This window comes from Leopardus geoffroyi, chromosome A1 (assembly GCF_018350155.1).
Source record: "Leopardus geoffroyi isolate Oge1 chromosome A1, O.geoffroyi_Oge1_pat1.0, whole genome shotgun sequence".
NCBI lineage: Eukaryota > Metazoa > Chordata > Mammalia > Carnivora > Felidae > Leopardus > Leopardus geoffroyi.
The window spans coordinates 198,057,268-198,078,983 of NC_059326.1; the positions used below are offsets into that span (position 1 = coordinate 198,057,268).

At 38.5% G+C, this 21,716-nt stretch overlaps 1 protein-coding gene across 9 annotated transcripts in view; it reads right to left on the reverse strand.

The window, feature by feature from the left end:
* The window catches only part of FBXO38 (F-box protein 38), a 56,330-nt gene that overhangs the window by 28,929 nt on the left and 5,685 nt on the right, over positions 1 to 21,716 (reverse strand). For 6 of the 9 annotated variants that reach the window (XM_045437927.1, XM_045437902.1, XM_045437866.1 and 3 more), the window contains exons 2-9: positions 18,587 to 18,777; positions 14,275 to 14,408; positions 11,322 to 11,485; positions 10,959 to 11,124; positions 7,890 to 8,027; positions 6,548 to 6,685; positions 3,541 to 3,634; positions 1,971 to 2,101 (exon numbers count right to left, since the gene is read on the reverse strand). In XM_045437927.1, coding sequence (XP_045293883.1) covers positions 1,971 to 2,101; positions 3,541 to 3,634; positions 6,548 to 6,685; positions 7,890 to 8,027; positions 10,959 to 11,124; positions 11,322 to 11,485; positions 14,275 to 14,408; positions 18,587 to 18,714 — 1,093 coding nt within the window. In that variant the 5' untranslated portion in view covers positions 18,715 to 18,777. Of the gene's footprint in view, positions 1 to 1,970; positions 2,102 to 3,540; positions 3,635 to 6,547; positions 6,686 to 7,889; positions 8,028 to 10,958; positions 11,125 to 11,321; positions 11,486 to 14,274; positions 14,409 to 18,183; positions 18,273 to 18,586; positions 18,778 to 20,404; positions 20,445 to 21,716 lie in introns of those variants that run through there. The other 3 variants (XM_045437884.1, XM_045437894.1, XM_045437918.1) reach the window with 3 other exon arrangements.

Here is a 21,716-nt window from a genome sequence, read left to right on the forward strand (position 1 = left end):
AAGAGTTTTAGGTGACTTTTCTTATATTCTTAACACATAGCATCTGCTTTTCAGCATATCCATATCCCCAACCTGGCACTGTCATTTCTGCCATAAATGTATGGGGCACAAAGGTGCTGTTTCCATTTAAGTTTTGCCGAGTCTTTGCAACAAAACAATGATACAAGTTTTACTAGAGGTGATGCCACCTCCACCTTCTGGAAAGATGCTTCAAAATCTAAATCACTGGAAGAGTGAGTTTAAGGGATGAACTATACATTCCTTCCTAGACAGTCTGTTAGAGGCACCTGTCATCACCGTGAGACAGAGAATCCTAGGCTGTCTCTGGAGGAACGGAGGCAAGTATGTATATGGAGAAATGGGTGAACTGCAGCAAATATGAAGACAAGAATTGCTTACGAAAGGTCAAGACGAGACTTCTATCAAAGAGACTATGAAACAAGTTATACTGCAAAGCACAGTAGTAGTCAAAAGGTAAAGTGTTTTTCTACTGAATGTGTGTTAAGGGGAAAGAGATACCTACAGGGAAATAGCTGGTTATAAAGACAACTCTTGGGGGCACCTGGGTGGCTCAGTTGGTTAAACTCTCACAGTTTGTGAGTTCGAGCCCTGCAACAGGCTCTGCGCTGACAGTGCGGAGTCGGCTTGGGATTCTCTCTCCCCTTCCCTCTGCCCCTCCCCTGCTTGCTCTCTTTCCCTCAAAATAAATAAAAATAAACTTAAAAAAAAATAATAAAGACAGCTCTTCAAGACTATCTTTCACTGGACCTAAATTTGGCCATCTTGAAGACAGAAAATTTGTCAAGTTTTGAGCTTTGGAAAAGAGAAATAAATACGATTATAGAAAGAACACCAATTACCAAGTTAAAAATTGTGTTCGGTCACACATAAGATATTGTAGAAACAACACACAGAATGGAACCAATCTCAATCAAAACTAGAAAAGTCTGAGATCAAATACATTCACTTTATATGAATTTAGCATTTTAAAGCTGTGTTGGTGAAAAGTCAATCTTTTTCAAAGTTATACACATTAAAAAGGATTCCCACGTTAAACTGGCAAGAAGATAAGGATTTGCTTTCTCAATCCTTCATATGTAATAATGAGCACCGCCACAAGGAAAAAGTGAACAAAACATTACTGTGACATCTGTTTGACCTAGATTGTCCTGACTAGAGGAACTGAGCCTTCTTATGTTCTTCTACAACGCAAATTAGAGCCTGAGAAAAAATGCCATCTAGTATGATAGTGAGTAAAAAGACTTGTTATAAATTACATGGGGAAGAAACTAATTCTTGCAAAAATCAAAACATGCTGGTGGTAGAAATGATCTTGCATGTCTGATTAATGTCATGGGGAGAAAAGCTTGAATAATGAATTGACATGCATTCAAACCCAACTGAATGAGTTCCCAGTTGTAAATACATTCCAGAAAATGCTGTGAACAAGCCTTCCAACAGCGAGCATCATCAAATGAATACTGACCATTACGTGCTCACACTATCTGGGAAATCCAGAACCCCCAGCGGGCTTATTATGGAAATGAAGAGCATGGACAGGGAATGGAACCTCATCTGAGAGGACCATCAAAAGCTTCAAGAAGTGTGGCAGATCAAATTCAACAAATGGAACCAAGGATGATGTTCTGTGAAAAAAATGAAGCAGAATGGGAAAGAAACGTGGGCAGTAAAATGGAGACAATATCAAATGTAGGTAAGGACTTTTTTTTTTTTTTTTGTATACTGTTACTCATATATTTTCCATAATATGCTAAATCAGAAGCAATATGGGAAAAAAAATCACTGACACTTCAAGTTGAAATTACAAGTTTCTTTTTCAAGAAGAGAGAGCACCTAAGATTTTAAGCTAATATTCAAGAAAATACAGCATATCTCAATTCAGGTTTCAGTTTGTCAAGTAAGTTCTCTACAGCAATTTCAGAGAATAAAAACAGTTGATTAAGTCTTACTCTGCAGCAAAAACTCATCTACATATCCCAGATGAAGTGTTTCAAACTGGGGGAACTCCAACTCTGCCATCTTTAGGGCAGAAAAGACTCCATCTTTGGTTAGGGAAGGCTGGATCCGAACTTCATGTAACCTATGAACAAAGAGATAAATATCAGAGTAAAACAAAAACCATCAGAATCAAAGGGTCTTCCTAACATAAGCCTCTGAAAGAAGTTCATCTTATTGAAGTGCCAAAGGCAAACAACTCCCCCCTCCTCTACTAAAAAACATTAGAGATGTTTTATTTTTTAAGTTTTTAAAATTTATTTTGAGAGAGAGAGAGAGACAGAGAGAGAGAGAATCCCAAGAAGGCTCCACACTGTTAGTGGGGCTTGATCTCATGAACCACGAGATCGTGACCTGAGCCGAAATCAAAAGTGAGATGCATAACCGACTAAGCCACCCAGGCACGCTGAGATGTTTCCTTCAAAGGAGCATTTTGCAAAGTGTGGGCACATCTTAGGCGGTACACTGAAGTTACATTAATTAACAATGAATTATACAGTAAGAATCTTATATCCTTTCAAGGTGCTTTCTTTTTCTTTTAAAAAGAAAATTCTCTTTAATGTTTATTTTTCAGACAGAGCACCAGTGGGAGAGGGGCAGAGAGAGCGGGAGACACAGAATCCGAAGCAGGCTCCAGGCTCTGAGCTGTCAGCACAGAGCTCGACGTGGGGCTCAAACCCATGAACAATAAATCAGACACTTAACAATAAGTCAGACACTTAACTGACTGAGCCACCCAGATGCCCCTCAAGGTGCTTTCTTAACCCTGGTTAAGTTAAAAGTCAGAATCTGCATCTGGTGTTATTTCTTTCACATCTTTTTTATGCTAGCTGTTAAAGTACCATTTTAACAAAGATTATAGTTGTATATTGGGTAACAAAGCCTACTTACTTAAAGTTAGAAACCATTTTTATTTATATTCTTAATATACTATTGATAGAGAGCAAGAGTTTTGTTTTTGAATAAATTTAAAAAATGGTTACCTCAATTTAAATAAAACAAAAGTAGAGGTAGACTTTTGATCTGTAGGAAACAGTTAAATGTGGCATAAACTGATGCAAAGAAAGATATGTTAAAAATATAAAAGTGTTACAAGTTCGGGACTCTTAAAAAGCTGATTTAAAATACTGATTTCTAAATAGCAAATACTGTCACCAACTAACTGAAATTATTCCAAAATCATATAGGTTGAAATACATGGTTCCCAAGAGAGCTGCAGAAACCAGTGCATCAATGCTGACTTCTGTTGGACTCTCAGGCACTTCCAGAATGTTGACTGCTCTTCTGAGGTGAGACCACACCCTTTCAGAGTTTGCTGGATCTGGAGTGCAGCTCGACTGGTCAGCAGTTATATATAACACAAGATTACCAATAAGTGACACCCTGATGCTAATGTAAACAACTCCTTTGTATTTTAAATCAGGATAAGGCATAATCAAACTTCATACATACACTCCCCCAATTTTTGGAAAACCGGAAAAAACGTAATTCTAAGACAAAAGGCAATGTGAAGAGGAAACATACCTACGAGCAGCAGTGATGATGAGGTAACCAAGATCTACTTCAAGAGCGTTTTTGCAAGCTCCCAAAACAATAGTGTGCAAATTTCTAAAACCACCTAGTTAAGGGAGAAAATGAACAAAAACAGTATTTTGTTTGACCACAGCACTTTTAGTAAAGTATTTATACACACTTTTACACACTTCAGATGATAACTCTTTGGTTAAAAGTAAATCTAAGCTTGTCTTTCCATTCATATTAATATCTCAATATGAATTATGGCTACTAGTCATTTCCCAGAAAGAGATGAAAATGGATAGATACTGTCCTTCTGAAAAGACATTCCGACAGCATCAAAAAATTACTCCAAATTACTGAGGCATTTGAGAAAGGATTTTCAGAAAACCAGAAGTTCATAAGGAAACCATTAAAGAAGGGATCCTGACATTTTCTAGCCAAGGTTTGAACCTCCAATATAACATACAGAACAAGACCAGCAAGCACTTCCTTAATGTCAACAGGGTTTTTTTTTTTTTTTTCCATTTTTTTGAAACTTGCAAATATAGAGCAAAAAAAGCACACAAATTATTAATGTATAGAGCTCAATGAATTTTCTCAAGATTGACTTTCCACTTTTATGAATTAAAACCATACAGTATGTACTTCTGTATTTGGTTTCTTTTACTGAACATTTTGCTTATGAGATTCATCCAGATTGTTGCATATAGCGGTAGTTTATTCATTCATATTGCTGTGTAATATTCTTTTGCATGAAGATGTCACATTTTAATCATCCATGCTGTTGCTGATAGGCATCTGGGTTGTTCTCATTTGGAGGCTATTATGAACAGTGCTACTGTGAACAATTTTGGGTATGTCTCCTGATAATCATATGTATGCACTTCTGTTGTATTTGACACCAGGAATGCGACTATTGATATGCATATAATCAACTTTAGTAGATATTATCAAACAGTATTTCCAGTGATTATATCAGTTTATACTCACCAGCAGTGTATGGAACACTATTGTCTTTTTCATGTCAGTCATGCTTAGGCATAGTCATTTTAGTGTTTGTGTATCACACTGTAATTTTATTTTTTGCATTTCCCTAATAGATTAATGACGTTTATTATTTTTTTCATGTTTATTGCCCATTTGGTTATCCCCTTTTGTAAATTTTCTATTCAAGTTGTATCCCTATTTTCTGCCTTTTTCTCATTAATCTTAAGAGTACATCATATATTCTAGATACAAGTCCTCTATCTGGTATCTGTATCGCCAATAGATTCTCCCACTCGGTAGCCTGGCTTTTCACGCTCTTAATCGTGCCTTTGATGAATGGAAAAAATCTTAATTTTAATATAGTACAGTTTATCAATTTTTTCTTCATGGTTAAGTGCTTTTTGGTATCCTGTTTTTTTTTTTTTTTTTTAATTTTTTTTTTTTCAACGTTTATTTATTTTTGGGACAGAGAGAGACAGAGCATGAACGGGGGAGGGGCAGAGAGAGAGAGGGAGACACAGAATCGGAAACAGGCTCCAGGCTCCGAGCCATCAGCCCAGAGCCCGACGCGGGGCTCGAACTCACGGACCGCGAGATCGTGACCTGGCTGAAGTCGGACGCTTAACCGACTGCGCCACCCAGGCGCCCCTGGTATCCTGTTTAATAACAAATCTTTGTCTACCAAAGGTCAAAAAGATACTCTCCTACGTTTTCTTTTACAAACTTTTTGTTTTTCACATTTGGATCTATGAGTCATCTGGAATTAACTTTTGTGTGAGGTATGCTGACTGCTTAAGTAAAATATAAGGTAGAATCATTCTTAAACCCCCATTAGCAGAGAAAAGTCTGTTTCTCTCTCAGGATGTGGATACAAACTCTTAACTTTTGGCATCTCCCTCTAGGTCTTCTGATAAATGGTTTCACTGTGGTCTCCTTACCCCTGACTTTTTCCTGCTAGCTACAGCCATGCAGTAAAAATAACGCTGTTAATGTCGAGGGGGCCCGCTCCATCCCCTTTACACAATGTAATGAAGTCTACTTACGTCAGACTAGACTGACAAAATACCTAAAAATGTAGTGCTTACTCATATTTTAACAGTATTAAGAATGTCAATTTGTTACCAGTGGTACTTAATAATTTTCCACTTGTATTTCGAATATACAAAGTTAGATTTTTAGTTCTCAACTATTAATTACCTAACTAGCTGAATTTCTTACTATTTTTAGTGCAGTGAGATGTTTAACGTGGAGCACATTCTGTCACATATCATTATTTCAAAAACCATGAAAGGACCTAGAGAGTAAAATATATTTCTTTTCAAAGCCATCATCTGATGAACGGATCCAATATCCAAGTGATACACATGAAACCCTTTTATTTATTTTTTTTAAAGTTTATTTATTTATTTTGAAACAGAGAGGGAGGGAGCGACAGAGAGAGGGAGAATGAGAATCCCAAGCAGGCTCTGCACTGCCAGCACAGAGCCCAACATGGGGCTCAATCCCACAAACCATGAGATCATGACCTGAGCTGAAATCAAGAGTCGGACGCCCAACTGACTGAACCACCCAGAAGCCCCAACATGAATGAAAGCATTTTATATACCGTCAAGTAATAGACAAATGTCAGACACTATCATTATTAATGACTGAGTCCTTTTGTAGACCTAAGTTATACAAGTCAAAAAACGTCTCATCACCAATGGACACTTGAAATCCCTGTAAGTATCTCTCAGAAAAATTCCAAATACAACAGATGTATGATTAACTAATAAGTATTAACAAGCCAGAAAACATGCCTTACCACTGTACTATTTATCCTGAGATGGTTGAACACAGCATAAAAAAAAAAAAAAAAAAAGTCTGCTATCCCATGCTCATGGTTATTCTCCATTACACACCAGACAGAAAGGGCAATTACTAACAAGCATTTTCTTTTAAAATGACTCACAAGAGAAGCTATAAAAGCGTAATAATTTTTTAAATGGATTTAAAAAGTATTCAGTAACTAAAGTAAAATGAGTACCTGATCTCCAACTGTCTTCAACTACGTGTTGGATAAGACCTCCAAGGAAAGGAACTCGAACCATTTCCAAATGTTCCAAGTTTCGGGCAGAGGCTAAGCCTGTTACTAAGGGGACATACTTCAAGGAGTTTGTGGGTCCTGGTGGGGGGAAAAAAACTTCAGTGGAATGATGTAAATTGCCTTAAAAATAAATTTTCAAACCAGTAGCTGAAATGAATTAACTTATGAATTCTATGTGTGAAACTGACAGCCAAGTAGTTGACTCTCTGTAACTTATTAAAAATGAAAGTACGTATTAGCCTGTTAACCATATATTTATTCAGCATAAGGATTTCTCAGTAACACTGGAGAGACACTTAGTATTTTTTGTAAATCCCCTGAAGTCTCAATAGTTTTGAACTCAAAATAACTAAGGAGAGAAAGCCAAGTTGAAAATTTGATCCTTCACTCAAGTAAATAGCTGATCATAAATACCTCTCTAGGTGACCAGTATTGTATTAGATGTTATGGAAGATCACAAGATATAGTCCAATCTATCAAAGAGCTTGTAAATGACATGGAGATGAAACCAACATGACTAATTATAAGGATAAAAAGGTGTAACATATCAACTACAAAAACAGGATCTGTTATACTATATGAAAAAGAAAAAATAAGAAGAAAAGGCAGGTGTATGGGAAAAGGCAGAACTCGAAGGACGTACGCAGGTGGAAGGAAGTGTCTCCCTCAGGACAAGGAAACATAACACAGTGTAAAGGAAGACACTGAGGTGAAGGCTGGTATGGTTGCATAGGGGACAGGGAACAGGCAGGTCTGAAAATAAAAGAAGGAGGTACATCTTGGAAAAGAGTCAAAAATAAAGACAACAAGAGGGGCCCTGGTTAGCACTTTAAAGCAAATACTTCCCACTTGATAATCTAGGGCAACAGAGTCACTGAAGGTTTCTGAACAGAAAAGCAGTACCAGAAAAGCAGTGCTTTTTGCTTTACAGGAGATTAAGTCACAGTACTATTTACAAGCAGGATAGTTAGGAGACAAGAAACAAAGAAATCAGACGGAGATCTATTAAAACAATCCTACCGAAAGTAAAAAGAGCCTATAAAAATATGTAGAGACACTGCTTTTTTTTGTTTGTTTGTTTTTTGCTAAGGTAAAACACAAATCACGTCTACGGACTTTAAAACAAAAAGTACATTTATTTTCACAAGGTAAGTAAGTTATAAAACATAAACAGTAATAGCATAGTATAATTCCATTTACAAATGTGGCTATGGGGTTTCCTTTAGGGTACTTCCGGAATAGCATATGCACAATTAATTCCACCACAACCATGTACCATTACCTGCACAGTTCCTCATGACGAAAGTTCGTAAACTGATGCAAAGAAAGTCTTTGAACGGCTGTGGTTTGGTGAGTCTTACCCATTTCATATAAAGGTGCCTTAGCATCGGGATACAAGGAATTTCAGGAACATTCACCCCTAAAGACATATACCAAAAAAAAAAAAAAAAAAATCACTAAAAAACTGTATTCTGTTTGTATTCTGCCTGTGTAAAAGTGTAAGGTTCTGCTTTTCAAGTTGACAATTTATCCTTCATGGATATTTTTAACAAAACAAACTACCTAATTAAATTCTATCAAGTTTGGCTTAAAACAGGCTTGTAAAGAACAATTTAAGCAAACCGTAAGTGTACTACTTTGTTCTACTTTGTTATTTCTTTAGAAAAGGCAAATGGGAAGATGAGATTTTAAAAGTATTTCCACATTTTATACACATGAATCTTTCTCATAAGTCTACAACTCTTCTGGGACTCACATACCCAAGAAACGTAAAACGCAAATAAGTTACTGAAAACAAAATTATGTGGAAGGAATACACAACAGTATTCTTTGATGTCAATGCCCACCATCCCGCCAGTGAGAAAACTAAATGTCTCAGGACACAGGCGGGCTAGCTGGCTTCAAATATTGTGGTTTCTGGATGATATCCGGAGACAGACATTAAAGTTGTTTCTACCAATGAATGAACCTTAAGGACTTGGAACTGTGTGGCAGGAGCCAGTCAGTATGACTCTGGGAAAGTGAGAAACCCATCAGTCATTTACTTTACTATTTCAAACTGATAAGGGTATTTTATCCTTCTGATTTGTAAGTGGCTTAACACTAGGAATCATACCTGCAAAGGACCCTGGCTGAAAGAAAGGGAGGTAAAGGGGCAGGAAAAGCCAAGACACATGAAAGAAGAAAGACAGGTAACTTGTAAGTTCTAAATGGAAGGAAGTGGATCAAGGAAACTGCCCAACAACTAAACCCTGCAGGCTCGTGAAAAGCTAAGGAAGTGACACAAGTCTTTGAGAGAAATCCGAGGACACGGTGAGACAGCATTTAACAAGCAGTAGCTGGCAAAACCAGTTTAATACGACTTTGCACTCAAGTTGCTAGAAGCCCTGCTAGAGAAGGCAGAATCAAGAGTACTTGAAGGGTAGTTTCTGCGAAGGCTAAATTCCACAGGATGCTCCAGTATCAGGATTAGTCCTGCCATCCGGCCCTCCCCAAAAAGCAGTTACCTTTAGCCTGGAACTACGCATATACGCTGTATGGCAGCAGACAGGAAGTAAAATAGGGGATGAGACCAAAGGAAGAAAGGCAGAGGAAACGAAGTACAGACCGTGACTCAAGATGCAGAATTTACAAAGGTATGTTTAGCACCTACCAAGACGGTGGCAATTCTAATTAGGAATCTCAAAGTAGCAAGGGTGAGACAGATCTAGACAACACTGCGATATCCTGTGCCCAATCCACGTTTTGCCCCAGATCCATTCTATAAACAAAGGACAGTTACGGGTCCTCCCCTGAATGTGCATTAATTTACTGTACACATTTGTATCACCATCACAGTGTTAAACTGAATTAATCAAATGAATTAATGCATTTCAACAAAATTTACCAACCACTTATATCTGCAATGAACAATGACAGGAATTATGGAAAATATAAAGATATAAAAACAGTTTCTGACTTTACAGAGCCTGTGTTATAAACTGCAGATATCACAGAATCTTTGTATCTAAAAATCCAATCCCAAACTAGATATCCAAGTGCCTAATCAGAAGCACTCCTTGATCTTGTAAATAAAAGGCTGCTAGAGAGCTTTCCTCTTATGCCATAATTGTGCACATAAGTCCTATTTAAGACCTACTTCTTTTAAAAAAACAATAATAATCATAGTAATTTTTTAAAAAACGGGGGAGGGGTGTGGGGATGCCTGGGTGGCTCAGTTGGTTAAGCCTCTGACTTTGGGTCAGGTCATGATCACACAGTTCGTGAGTTCGAGCCCCCATACTGGGCTCCGGGCTGACAGCTCAGAGCCTGGAGCCTGCTTCAGGTTCTGTGTCTCCCTCTCTCTGCCCCTCCCCTGCTTGCACGCACACGCGCGCACACACACACACTCTAAGTAAACGTTAAAAAAAAAAAAAAAAAAAGACCTACTTCTTACTATCCCTGCTGCACTCCCTGCACCACCTCACCCAATTTCAGAAATTTCTAGTTCTTAAACCATGACCAATACTCAGAATAATACTTAAAGCAGAACAGATACTCAATAGGTGTATTTTTTAAAAAATATTTAATAATAAACATTAAAAGTCTGACTAAGGTAACAGGAGTCCTCCCAAAATCCTTTCCATAATGTAAGCCAAAGGTAACAAATCTGGGGAAACATTTGCCCTTATTATTAGGTTGAAATTATTGTGATATAATTTCATCAACTATGTGGATGGAGGATGCACACTATAATCACTGCAAATAAGGTGCCTTTGGAAAAAAAACACCCTATTTCCCATTTCTCAGGGAAAAAGAGAAGTGGCAGAATTTTCCATTGGCTCTGGGTTGAACATAGGAGAATTTGTTCTAGAGCTGAGCTGTATAAAAAAGGAGCCAGTAGCTGCATGTGGCTATTTGACAAATGAACGTAAGATAAAAATTCAATTTTTCTGTTTCACTAGCCATAGTGGGCACATGGGATAGTCCAAACATAAGACATTTCCATCATCACAGGAAGTTGCATTGGAGAAATCTCTGAAGGGTTGAACTAGGACCAAAAGGGCAGGGAACAAGGGCAGGATTCTGGCTCATTGAATAAAACAATACAAAAAAACAAAACCTACCAACTTTCAAAACTGCTCAAACCGTCTTCAAAAAGGGAACAGACTGGTTGTGAGGCAGTATTTCTCTCACTCCCCAGACCCACCTAGGGCTCTTTAATGGGAAATATAAATTTGTGTACAAGCATTTCTCTGGCCATCATCAATCAACAGAGCCATTTCTAAAATTCTCATTAGTCCCTTTCAGTGACTATTCAATTATAGGACATTTCAAGGAGTCACAGGTGACCCAAGAGACATGTACTCACCAACTAAATGTAAAGTTTGAATTTTGGCTCCTATAGGAATTTTCAGTTTATTTTCAGGAGGAATTGGAAATGCTCCATTACGATTACGAAACTTCCCCAAAATATGAACATGCGGCATATATGTCCATATAGATTCTACCAACTCCAAATGAGAAGTTTCCACACCCTAGAAAATAATGCCAAGCAAGCATAAGAAAGGCTATTAATTTAGCATCAAAAGCGTCTATTTCTGTATCAAACTATACTAAGTATGCAATGGGACTTGAATTTTGTTATGGATGAAATCTGGATGTGAGGGAACATGTTCTTTCATTCTCTGATATATTATTTCATCAATCAGTTGATGTCACCAGGTACACTCACCACCAAGTTTGGGCATGCCTGCAAAGCTTCCAGAACTCCTGGAATGCTAAAAGCCTCATGCCCCCGTACCCTTCGCCTCTCAAGGTATCTAGGGTGAAGGCCATATAGCTGTTCGACGTCTGGCATCTTCTTCAATAGTGTGAGAAAACTGGAATCTGTGAAGCCTGAGAAATTCAGAAGTATTTAGAGGCAAGTTCACCTTTCTGTTCATGAACATTTACTAGTCACTTCTAATTTTTATCAAAAGTTAACAAAAAGTGTCATTTTAAAAATTTTGTAAGACTGACACTACAGCTGAACAAATGGTTAAACAGAAAACATATTCCTTAAGCAACAGAAGACATGTGTCAGAAACCCCACTTATCCTGAGTTAATATCTTACAGAGCTAAGGCTTTTTATCACTGCCTTGGTGGTGTTTAAGGCACAGAAATATTCAACTAGGAACAACACACTTTTAACCTGGATAACTTGCACCTATTACTGGACTGGTGGCTGAGGAAGGACCACCTACCTGATCAGCACCGCCTCCCCCCTCCCCCCCCAACCCAAAGGTACTCTCTGGTCCAGAGAACCTCTAGGGCTCTGCAGAGCACACAACTAAAAAATGAGTAAGATGTGAGGAAGCTCCCAGTTCTAACCTAAATCCCAACAAACCAGGTTCTCTTGGTCTATCCATTTCCTAATAATTACTCTATCCTGTGTTCATCACTCCCTGGACATTTTGGAAAAATGACATTCTGAAAACTGAAAATGAACTGAAATTGAAATGACATTCTGAAAAATGAAAATTTCATTTCTGAAAAAGACAAATGCAAGTTAGCTAAGAGTATCTAAGTGAACCAAACTGAAAGGATGCTGAGCTCACAGAAAGCTATTTATCTGGGAGGCTGACTATGTTCCATCCACCAGATGGAAACAGTAAGGCAGATTACTTCCACCACTGCAGGGGTTTTGGTAGGGAGACAGTTGATACTTCATTATCTGGGATGTTTTATCTATAATGAAGGTTGTCAGAGAGTCACTTGTCTGCTCACTAATGACAGATAAAATTATTAATTTTCAAGAACATAAATGAAGCCCCAAATCACTAAGTCTTACATGAGTTGTTCTATTTGCACAGGGCTGGTGCAGATGATTGTGTTAACTTTCGAATCACAAAACTGAAGAGTTAAGAAGAGACCTCAAGGATCACTTGGTCTGATTACAATAACCGCTCTCGCAAAGCAACCTTCACTAACTGAACCAATCAATGTGCTAACCATTCTATACTCTCTCATCTACTCACAACCCCCCAAAAAGGTAAATGCCCCACTTATGAATGTAAAAAATGAACTTGAAAGAATTGAAAAGCTACCATGTGGGAGAGCCAGAATTCAAAACCAGGTGTGACCACTGCCAATGCCCATCCTCTTTTGTCACATACTTACTACACATTGTCTCTCGTTAAAAAATCGGTAACGTTCTACCTTTACAGAGATCATGTGACAATCCAAAGAACTTGCATATGTAAACCATAAAAACCATGGTTATCGTTACTACATAGAAAACTGGGGCTTAAATTCTAGGTTTAAACTAATGCCAGGGTGGCATTAGTAAGCAAAGTTAAAGAGATCTTATTCTAGGCTACAGACTGTCTGCTTCAATCCTCTTTTACAGTCCCCGCAGGAATGGGAAGCTTTGGGCTCACAGTTATTTATCACAGTCTGAAAGAAATCAGCAAAGATTCTCTTCTAATTTGATAAGGGACAGAGATGTTAATGCGAAGACTGCATCACATGGGACTCTGCTATCTCGCCTGATACAGTACATTAATCCCATCGCCAGAATTCCTGCTGACCTAACCTCTGTTAAAGCAAATCTAACATAAGGAATGACAGTCATTTTCACACTGCCCTCATTTTTTGTCTTTCCTGCTATAACTGATCACTCTTTGGAAAACAATGAGCTCTTTTCCCTCAGAATGGTTTCTTTGAAGTATTTGAGGACAACTGTGGTTTGCCTCCCACTGAGCTAAGTTCTAGCCTTGGGTCTTTGCAATGTTCTTCAAAAAAAGGTATATGCTGATAACTAGCTCTGACCAAAGGATAAGAGCTACCAGTTGACTGATGATCTTTTTGAAAGGATACAGCCCCTCAAAGTGTATAATATTCCCGTATTGCAGAGATAGTCTGCCCTATTCTACTTCACTTCTGTCAAGGCTCCCCCACCCCACCCTCACATCTTCAAAATATCAGAATTGGGATAATGCTAATAAAATGTGGTTCAACAAGACATTTAAAATTGCTACATAGCAGTAACTAAAGGGCACTAATAAATGGATTGGGGTTAACTGAAAAGAAGCCTTGACTGGCCCTTAATTTTAATTCTTCCCTTTCAGATGTGCTCTACTGAACTAAAGTCACCAACTTTCTTATCTGGTCTCTACCTGAGGTCTGTTTTGTGGTCAGGCCACTAACTCTGAAATCTTCACCTGTAAGGCGAATTATGCCTTGAGAATCTCTAAGACCTAGCATAGTCTCAAGGGCTAAAGAAATGAAAGCTCCAGAAGTGCAAACTTCTGTGGCCTGCTGGAGCAGCTTTACAAAAACTGATTAATATTTGTTTAACCAGAGGATGCCATTAAGGGGTATAGAAAAACTATGAAAACCTGCATCGTAGAACAGACATTTTGTCTAATATAACAGACATATATTGAATTAACAGCTAAATAAGTATTCTCCAATCATATACTTGTGGAACAGGTTGATATAGCTCCTTAAGGAACTAAAACTGTAAAGCCTCAAGCAAAACACATTTTATCAACCCAAACCAACCTAAGCAATTTAGATAAGATTCTGCCTCCCTACCTACAAGGTGATTTAGATTACCTATCTTAAGACAAGTAATGTTTGATGGGAATATTATTAGTTTCTAGTAGGACTCCAAGGTACCTTACAGGCTAAATCCACTTACCACTTGGCATGTATTCCCACCACCGCCCTGCACAGAGATCCACAACCCTCACCACTCTCAGATATAGGGTCACTGCTTCTTTTAGCTTCCTGGAAAGACATTCCATACACATGATATCCTGCAGAGGGAGGTACCTTTGTGAGAGAAAGAAACTCATATTTATCAAGTGGATAAGTACTTCCTCTCACCAACAGGTTACTTTTTTTCCTTCTCCAACCCCTCAAATAAGACTTTAGGAATATTTACAGGGTTTTAAGATTAACATGCACTTAAAGCTTTTCACTAAAAACAGAGGAGTCCGCAAATACTCAAGCATCCAAATAAAGTACTGAGATCCCTCCAAAGGGTGTTTGCTAAAACTTGCCTTACTTCTCTTAAGTCTTCACAAACCAAGAAAATCTCAAGGAAAAAAAAAAAAAGAAGAAGAAGAAGAAGAAAAAAGATTTCAGTGCATCTCCAGGCCTCACGATAAGGGAACATGAACAAGATCAGAGAGAACTAATCAATATGAGCATGGCCAATATAAGTTTATAGCTTTTACAGAATCCATTTCCTGTAGTGGCTAAAAAAATTCCTCTATGCTCCCTCAACACCACCCAGAAACTCTACGATTTTCTCCATCAACAATATGTATACTAACTTTACAGTATACCATTTTTTTCCTATATCTTTTTACCTTTTAGATCACACTCTGATAAAAGTATTGCATAAGCATTAAATGAGAACACTTCATCTCAACTATAATTTCCTCTTTTCCAACTTCCCCTGCTATCTCTTCCTTCCTGAAACTTTTCAACTAACCTCTACTTTTGTTGTTTTCAGTAACAGCAATATGCATTTTGAAAGATCAAAAAATTTCATCTTTCTCTCTTCCTGAACACCTCTCCATGCACACCTAGATGATGATGATGATTTTTTTTTTTTTTTTTTTTTTTAAGTAAAGTGGCACCTGGGTGGCTCAGCTGGTTAAGTGTCCGATTCTTGATTTTAGTGCAGGTCATGATCTCATGGTTCATGGGTTTGAGCCCCATATCGGGCTCTGTGCTGGCCGTGGAGAACCTGCTTAAGATTCTCTCTCTCTCTCTCTCTCTCTCTCTCTCTCTCTCTCTGCCCCTACCCTGCTTGCTCTCTCTCTATATTAATTAATAATAATAAAAAAAAAAAGGTAAAAACAGAGGCTCAGTCAGTTTAGCTTCTCTTGGTTTCGGCTCAGGTCATGTAATGGGTTCATGTAATGGAGCCCCAAGCAGGTTCTGCTTGGGATTCTCTCTCTGCCCCTTCCCCCCTTCTCTCTCAAAATCAATAAGTAAAAATTATTGAAAATTTTTAAAAAGGTAAAAACTACCCTTTACTGAGCTCACATTATGTCACAGACACTGTACCGTAGTCACTGTTTCACGACTTTACAAAGTAGCTGTTCTTTATCTGCCCTCCCCCAACCTTTTTCTTTCTTTCTCTGCTAGGCTGGGTTCCCTATCACTCTGGCTAGCAGTTGATTTTGGCCAAAGTACATGATAGGCAAAGGCTTTCTGCTATCACTAGTCGCCTAGTTGAACTCTTCACCCCTTATGAACCTCTCTCAATCGTCCCTTCATTAAATGAGCTTCAAATTCTGAGGCTGAGTATATGTACCGTTTCCTGCTGGAACTCCCACTGATACAGGAGGTGCTATTTTACAAGTGGGAAAACAAACTCACAAAAGTTAACCTGCAAAAAGTCAACAGCTAGGAAAGAGGAAGGAAGAGCAGGGATGTCAACACAGTTGGGTTTGACTCTAATTCCTAAAAATTAAGCTAATTCTAAAAAAAAAGTCTAAGTGTGTCTGCTGAGTATTTCTCTGCTCCATTTTTTTTCCACCTCTGGACTCTCCCGCTTCCCTTTTAAACTCTTTAAAGAGAATAAAATCAAACCTTATTTTACACACTTACACACACATGCGTGCACGCACACACGCACACACACACACGCGCGCGCGCACACACACACACACAAGCATTACAGCTAACTTACAGCCTCCAAAACTCAGATATAAGTAGGATAATTTTCAGAAATGACAGGACTCCACGTTTTATAAACAATGAAAAATACTCAATTTGTTTTCTGAATCAAGTTACACACTAAAGAATTTTTGCCTCAAATTACTGATTGTTATCCAAAGTATATGCCTAAGTAAATATTACAATCCCTTTAAATACACATAGATCAGTGATCACATGAAGATTACATCATATTTTCCCTCAGGAAAAAAAATGTATTAGAAGAGATGTGACACTTGATTCCATTTCTTCCATTTGAATAGTCTTTTCAAACTGCAAAATGTTATCTGATTCATTCTCAACTTAAAATATGATCCAATCCTTTTATATGTCCTGCCATTATTCAACAAATATCTAACACATATTCCTAGAAACAATTTTACCTATGCTTTCTTCCAGGATTTTAACAATGTTATTATTTAACTCACTGATGCCTTTAGAATTTGTTGTCAGATAAGGGAGAGAAGAACATACTTTCATTACTTTCTCCAAATGGTTTTTGGGTTATGACATCATCACTGAAGAATCGACTCAGCTCTTCCTCACTGATATGAATACGAAGTTTATCATAAACTAGATCTGAACATATATTTGAATCCATATATATACCTACATACAATATATATACATATATATATTACCCAACTATCTGTGATTTATTTCTCTAGTACCAAATCTTCAATTATTGTATATTTTAGATTATATATGTACATATGGCAGGGTTAGGCTCTTTTTCTGAAAAAACTTCAGACATCTGTCTGCCAAATGAACTTTAGCATCCTTTTGTTACATTATAAAAATTCTGTTATTCTGGGTTACCTATTCCCAGACAGAAGTGAACTGACAAAACTACAGTGTCACACAACAATCTGTGGAAGATAAAGAATAATACAAATTCATGTCAGAAAAGAAAAATAAGGTACCTGTGGTTCCCTACAGTAGTTCTGCTATCATTATTTTAAAACTTCTCGGGGTGCCTGGGTGGCTCAGTCGGTTGAGCAGCCGACTTCAGCTCAAGTCATGATCTCACAGTTCGTGGGTTTGAGCCCTGCGTCGGGCTCTGTGCTGACAGCTCAGAGCCTGGAGCCTGCTTCCATTCTGTGTCTCCCTCTCTCTCTGCCCTCCTCCCTCTCTCTCTGCCCCTCCCCTCCCCTGCTTGCACTCTGTCTCTCTCAAAAATAAATAAACATTAAAAAATTAAAAAAAAAAACCAAAACTTCTTAATCGGCAAATATTCAGTAATTTTTAAAAATTCAAAACATTTCTAAGAACTCCATGTATGGAAACTTCCCGAAGGTAAATAAAACAATGGAAAATCCAAATGCTTGGAAAACTCCATTGCAATTTTTAAGGAAAAAAACTGGAAGCAATCCAGATGTCAGACCACAAGGGAGAAGTTAATTATCATGTCATAGTCAATGACTAAGATGCTAATTAGGAAGACCCCGTCGCAATATGAAAAAAGGCAGAACACAACATAACCCCTAATGCTCACTAAGCGCTTATGCTATGCAGTGTGCTGAGTGCTTTAAAAGCATCAGCTCACTGAATGCTTACAGTAACATCTTTATTGATCTCTGGTCCGAGGCAAGTAAATCAAAGACTCATGATTCACACTCAGGTCTCCAACTCCAGAGACAAGGTGTATTAGGGTTGTTTATCTGAATGAACAGTGACTGACAGAAGCAAGCAGGGGAAACTGGAATGACAGGTTTTTGTTTTCACTTGTTTGTTGTTAAAATGCAGTCTGGAAAATAACATAATCAAAAAATCTGTTTTTGAAAAAAACTTTACCACAAAACAACTTTAATGTGTGCACTGCATATAGTAACGATGGGTATTATTTCATGAAACTTTTATTTCAATCACTTACATATATGTGCATAATGAAGAAAATGTTTCTCACTGTGGTTTGTAGTCAAAAAAGTCAGAAACACTGCCTTATGTTGTACACACATGGTACTGTAATAACAAAAGTCAACAAATCAGTCAATAAGAATTCCAAGAAGTCTGGAATGTTAACATAGTCTAGAGAATGGATGTCCAACAGAACTTATCGCAACAAAAGTTATCTCTATCGTAAATGTCTACGCTGTCCTACACAGTAGCTACGAGACCCATAGGGCCAATGTAACTGAGGAATTGGGAGTTTTAATTTGATTTCATTTAAATTTAAATGCCATATGTAGCTAGTGACTACATAGAGAGTGCAGCTCCAGAATTTGCTCCTACTTATACATTCTAGGTGGGTAAAAATCAACCAAACAAAATCTTACCTAAAAATATGACAAAGCACTTCATGTGAAAGTTGATTCATATAATCCTTTGTTTCATCGGATATGGTTTCCTCAGGGATTTCATTATTCATGAGACATGTTTTAACACTTTTCTTTCGTGGACCCATTGCAATGTTATCTCCAGTATCAAAGAGCAAATCTTCCCTCTTGGTTACTTGACTGCAAAGCACCTGAAAGCAAGCAGAGAACAGAGTAGACTAAATAAAGCACACCAAACCCAAACTCAGAAATTATCCCTATAAAACAGACTTTTGTAAAACCATGTTTACTTGAAAAGAGAAAGAAGGGTACCCACAGACCACATTCAAATTAATAAAAACATTACACAAAACCCACAGAACATCTTTTTCTGAAGAGCAGCAGAGAATATAAAATGCATTATTTAGAACAAGCAAAAATAATTCAAGGAATCAGGATTCTACATTCTATTCTGTACTCTGTTCCTTCCTAGCTAATTCACTCAGTCTCCCCAAGCATCGATTTCTTCCACTGTAAGCTAAGATCATTAAACTAGGTTAACAAAACTCCTTCCAATTACAGAACTCCCAACCCTAGGACCATCCCTCACACAGAAGGTACAAGAGGACTATTGGGCTCTAGTCCTGGATCTGCCAAACTACTTCTATGAACTTGAGTCACCTTTTAAATTCTTCATTTTCCCCCCTATAAAGTCAGGGGATTAGACTCCACAAGTAGGTCCCAGAACCCTTCATAAATCTGATAAAAATTACAGACCTTCTGCTCAAAATCTAAACACTGTTTATGTGCAATTTCAGAGAGAGAACAAAACCACCCTTTTCCTCTCCTGTAAACATTAAGGAGCAAAGGTTAATTCACTTTTGTGTCAAATGTATGTTTCGCTTGTTTTTAAAATAAGCTTTGGGGTGTGCCTGGGTGGATCAGTCAAGGTTAAGCGTCAGACTTCGGCTCAGGTCATGATCTCAGTTCGTGGGTTCAAGCCCCACATTGGGCTCTGCACTGATGGTGTGGAGCCTGCTTTCGATCTCCGTCTTCCTCTCTCTCTCTGCCCCTGCCCCACTTGAGCTCACACACGTGCTCTCTCTCCCTCTCTTTCAAAATAAATAAAAATTTATAAAATAAAAATAAACTTTAGTAAAGGAAGAGAGGGGAGGAGGGAGGAAAAGGAGAGGATGGGGGGGGGGGCGGGAAGACAAATTAAAGTCAGATGAGCAAGCACCCAGAAGTTTGTTTTATTTTGCTGACCAGGATAAGAGGGAACCATGTGAAAACAGTGTCCTTTAAATAGCATTATCAATTATCATTGGTGAAATTCTCAAAAATGTCCTGGACTCGAACTCAGAGAACTCTAGATCACAGCCTAACCTTCGTCATGCCACAGTGATGCACAGAAGTGCAGTTCCAAATCAGTGGATCCCTAGTAACTGCTCTGTTTTGTGCACCACCTTCTCCTTTTCCCTAATTGTAATCCTTTACTATTAAAACTTGCTAAAGTGGACTGCATGCTTCTATTTTCCTACAAGGTAGACTCATTAAAAGCTTAACCTTTTCCTGATGACCTGACCTTATCAATAGGATTCCGTGACGCCTCTCCTCAGGGACTATGCAAGTCTGTGGGGTTCTTGGGGACCCTTTGCTCTACCGGTAAATGGGAGCAAACTACAAGGCTAAGCGAATCCTCAAGATTTCTTGTGCCTGTGTATGTTCTGGTCTCTTCCCTCACAGACAGGTCACCTGTAATTTCTGGCAGTTAGCAGCGTGCTTGCTCCCCTTGCATTACACACACACACACACACACACACACACACACACACCTACCTCTAATCCCTCTCTAATTTGTTGCCTCTTCAGCCACGGCCTAGGAAACCAGAACAACATGTCTTTACAATTGTGTGGATGAGTATCAACAGGCAACTGGCAGTACAGACCTAAGGGATTCCGCAGGGTAGGAGCATGAGCTACCATGCTCTCAATTCATGACATCTCTTTTGCTTTCTCAAAAGCTTATTTGTATGTTGACCGTCCCATTCTGGCTAACAGACCTCTGGAGACAGAAAAGTTTGTACTGAGAACTGCCCACAAAAAAAAGTTGTAAATACACTCGTCTGTTTCTATCACTGCCCCCTCTCCGGCAAAATGACCCTTTCCATCTCACGACAGCGCTGAAACTGCTCTAAGGTTATTTTGATCTCCTTGTCATGAAATCCCACAGGCTCTCTTCCGTGCTCCCCGCACCTGACCCATCTGTAGTATGGGCCAGTGCCGACCACTGTGTCTACAAAAACTTCTCATCATGTGACTACTTCTCCCCAAAGTAATACTCTCTTGATCATCTTTATTCCTGCATGACCACTCCTCAGTCTCCTTTGCCAATTCACCCTAGAATCCTCTTCTCCCAGGGGCAACTGTATCCATTCTTGGGGCTTCCTCTACTACAAATACACTTAAAACAAACAAACAAACAAACAAACAAAAGTATTCTAGTTGCTATCCCTCCTGAGCTCTAACCTTTACTTCCTCTGCTTATGAGAAACCTTCATCTCAGGATCTTGAACATCCTTCAAAAATATTATGCCCAACCTGAACTCTCTCCACAACTACAACCACCCCCCAACCCAAAACATGTTCAGTCACTCACACACACACACACCTGCTTTCCCTACTCTAGTTTACCAGATGCTCAAATGAGAAACCTTGAAATCAGTCTCAAATACTGCTCTTGCAACCACGCCTGCGGGCCTTCAGGCCTCTATCAATCCTCACCTGGCCGACTGCAATGGCTTCCTCAATGATCTCCTTGGAGCCTGGAGCAAAGCCTACCACACAGCATGCCCACAGTAAGTAATTTGCTGAATAAATGCTTAACGTATCATACTCCACGTTGAAAGCAGAATGAGCTTTTTAAAACATTCTTCTGATTGCATATTAAGTGGAAAAAGCAAGATGTAGGTTATGCAGAAAGTATGACCTTATTTGCATAAGAGAAAAAGGACAAATATGCTTGTGTTTGCATGGGACATTTCTGGAAGGTCCCACAACAAAATAATAACAGTGGTTACCCTTGGGGAGAACAGAGGGTTAGGAAAGGAGGAAGAGATTTTTACTTTCCATATATTCTTCTCCATTATTT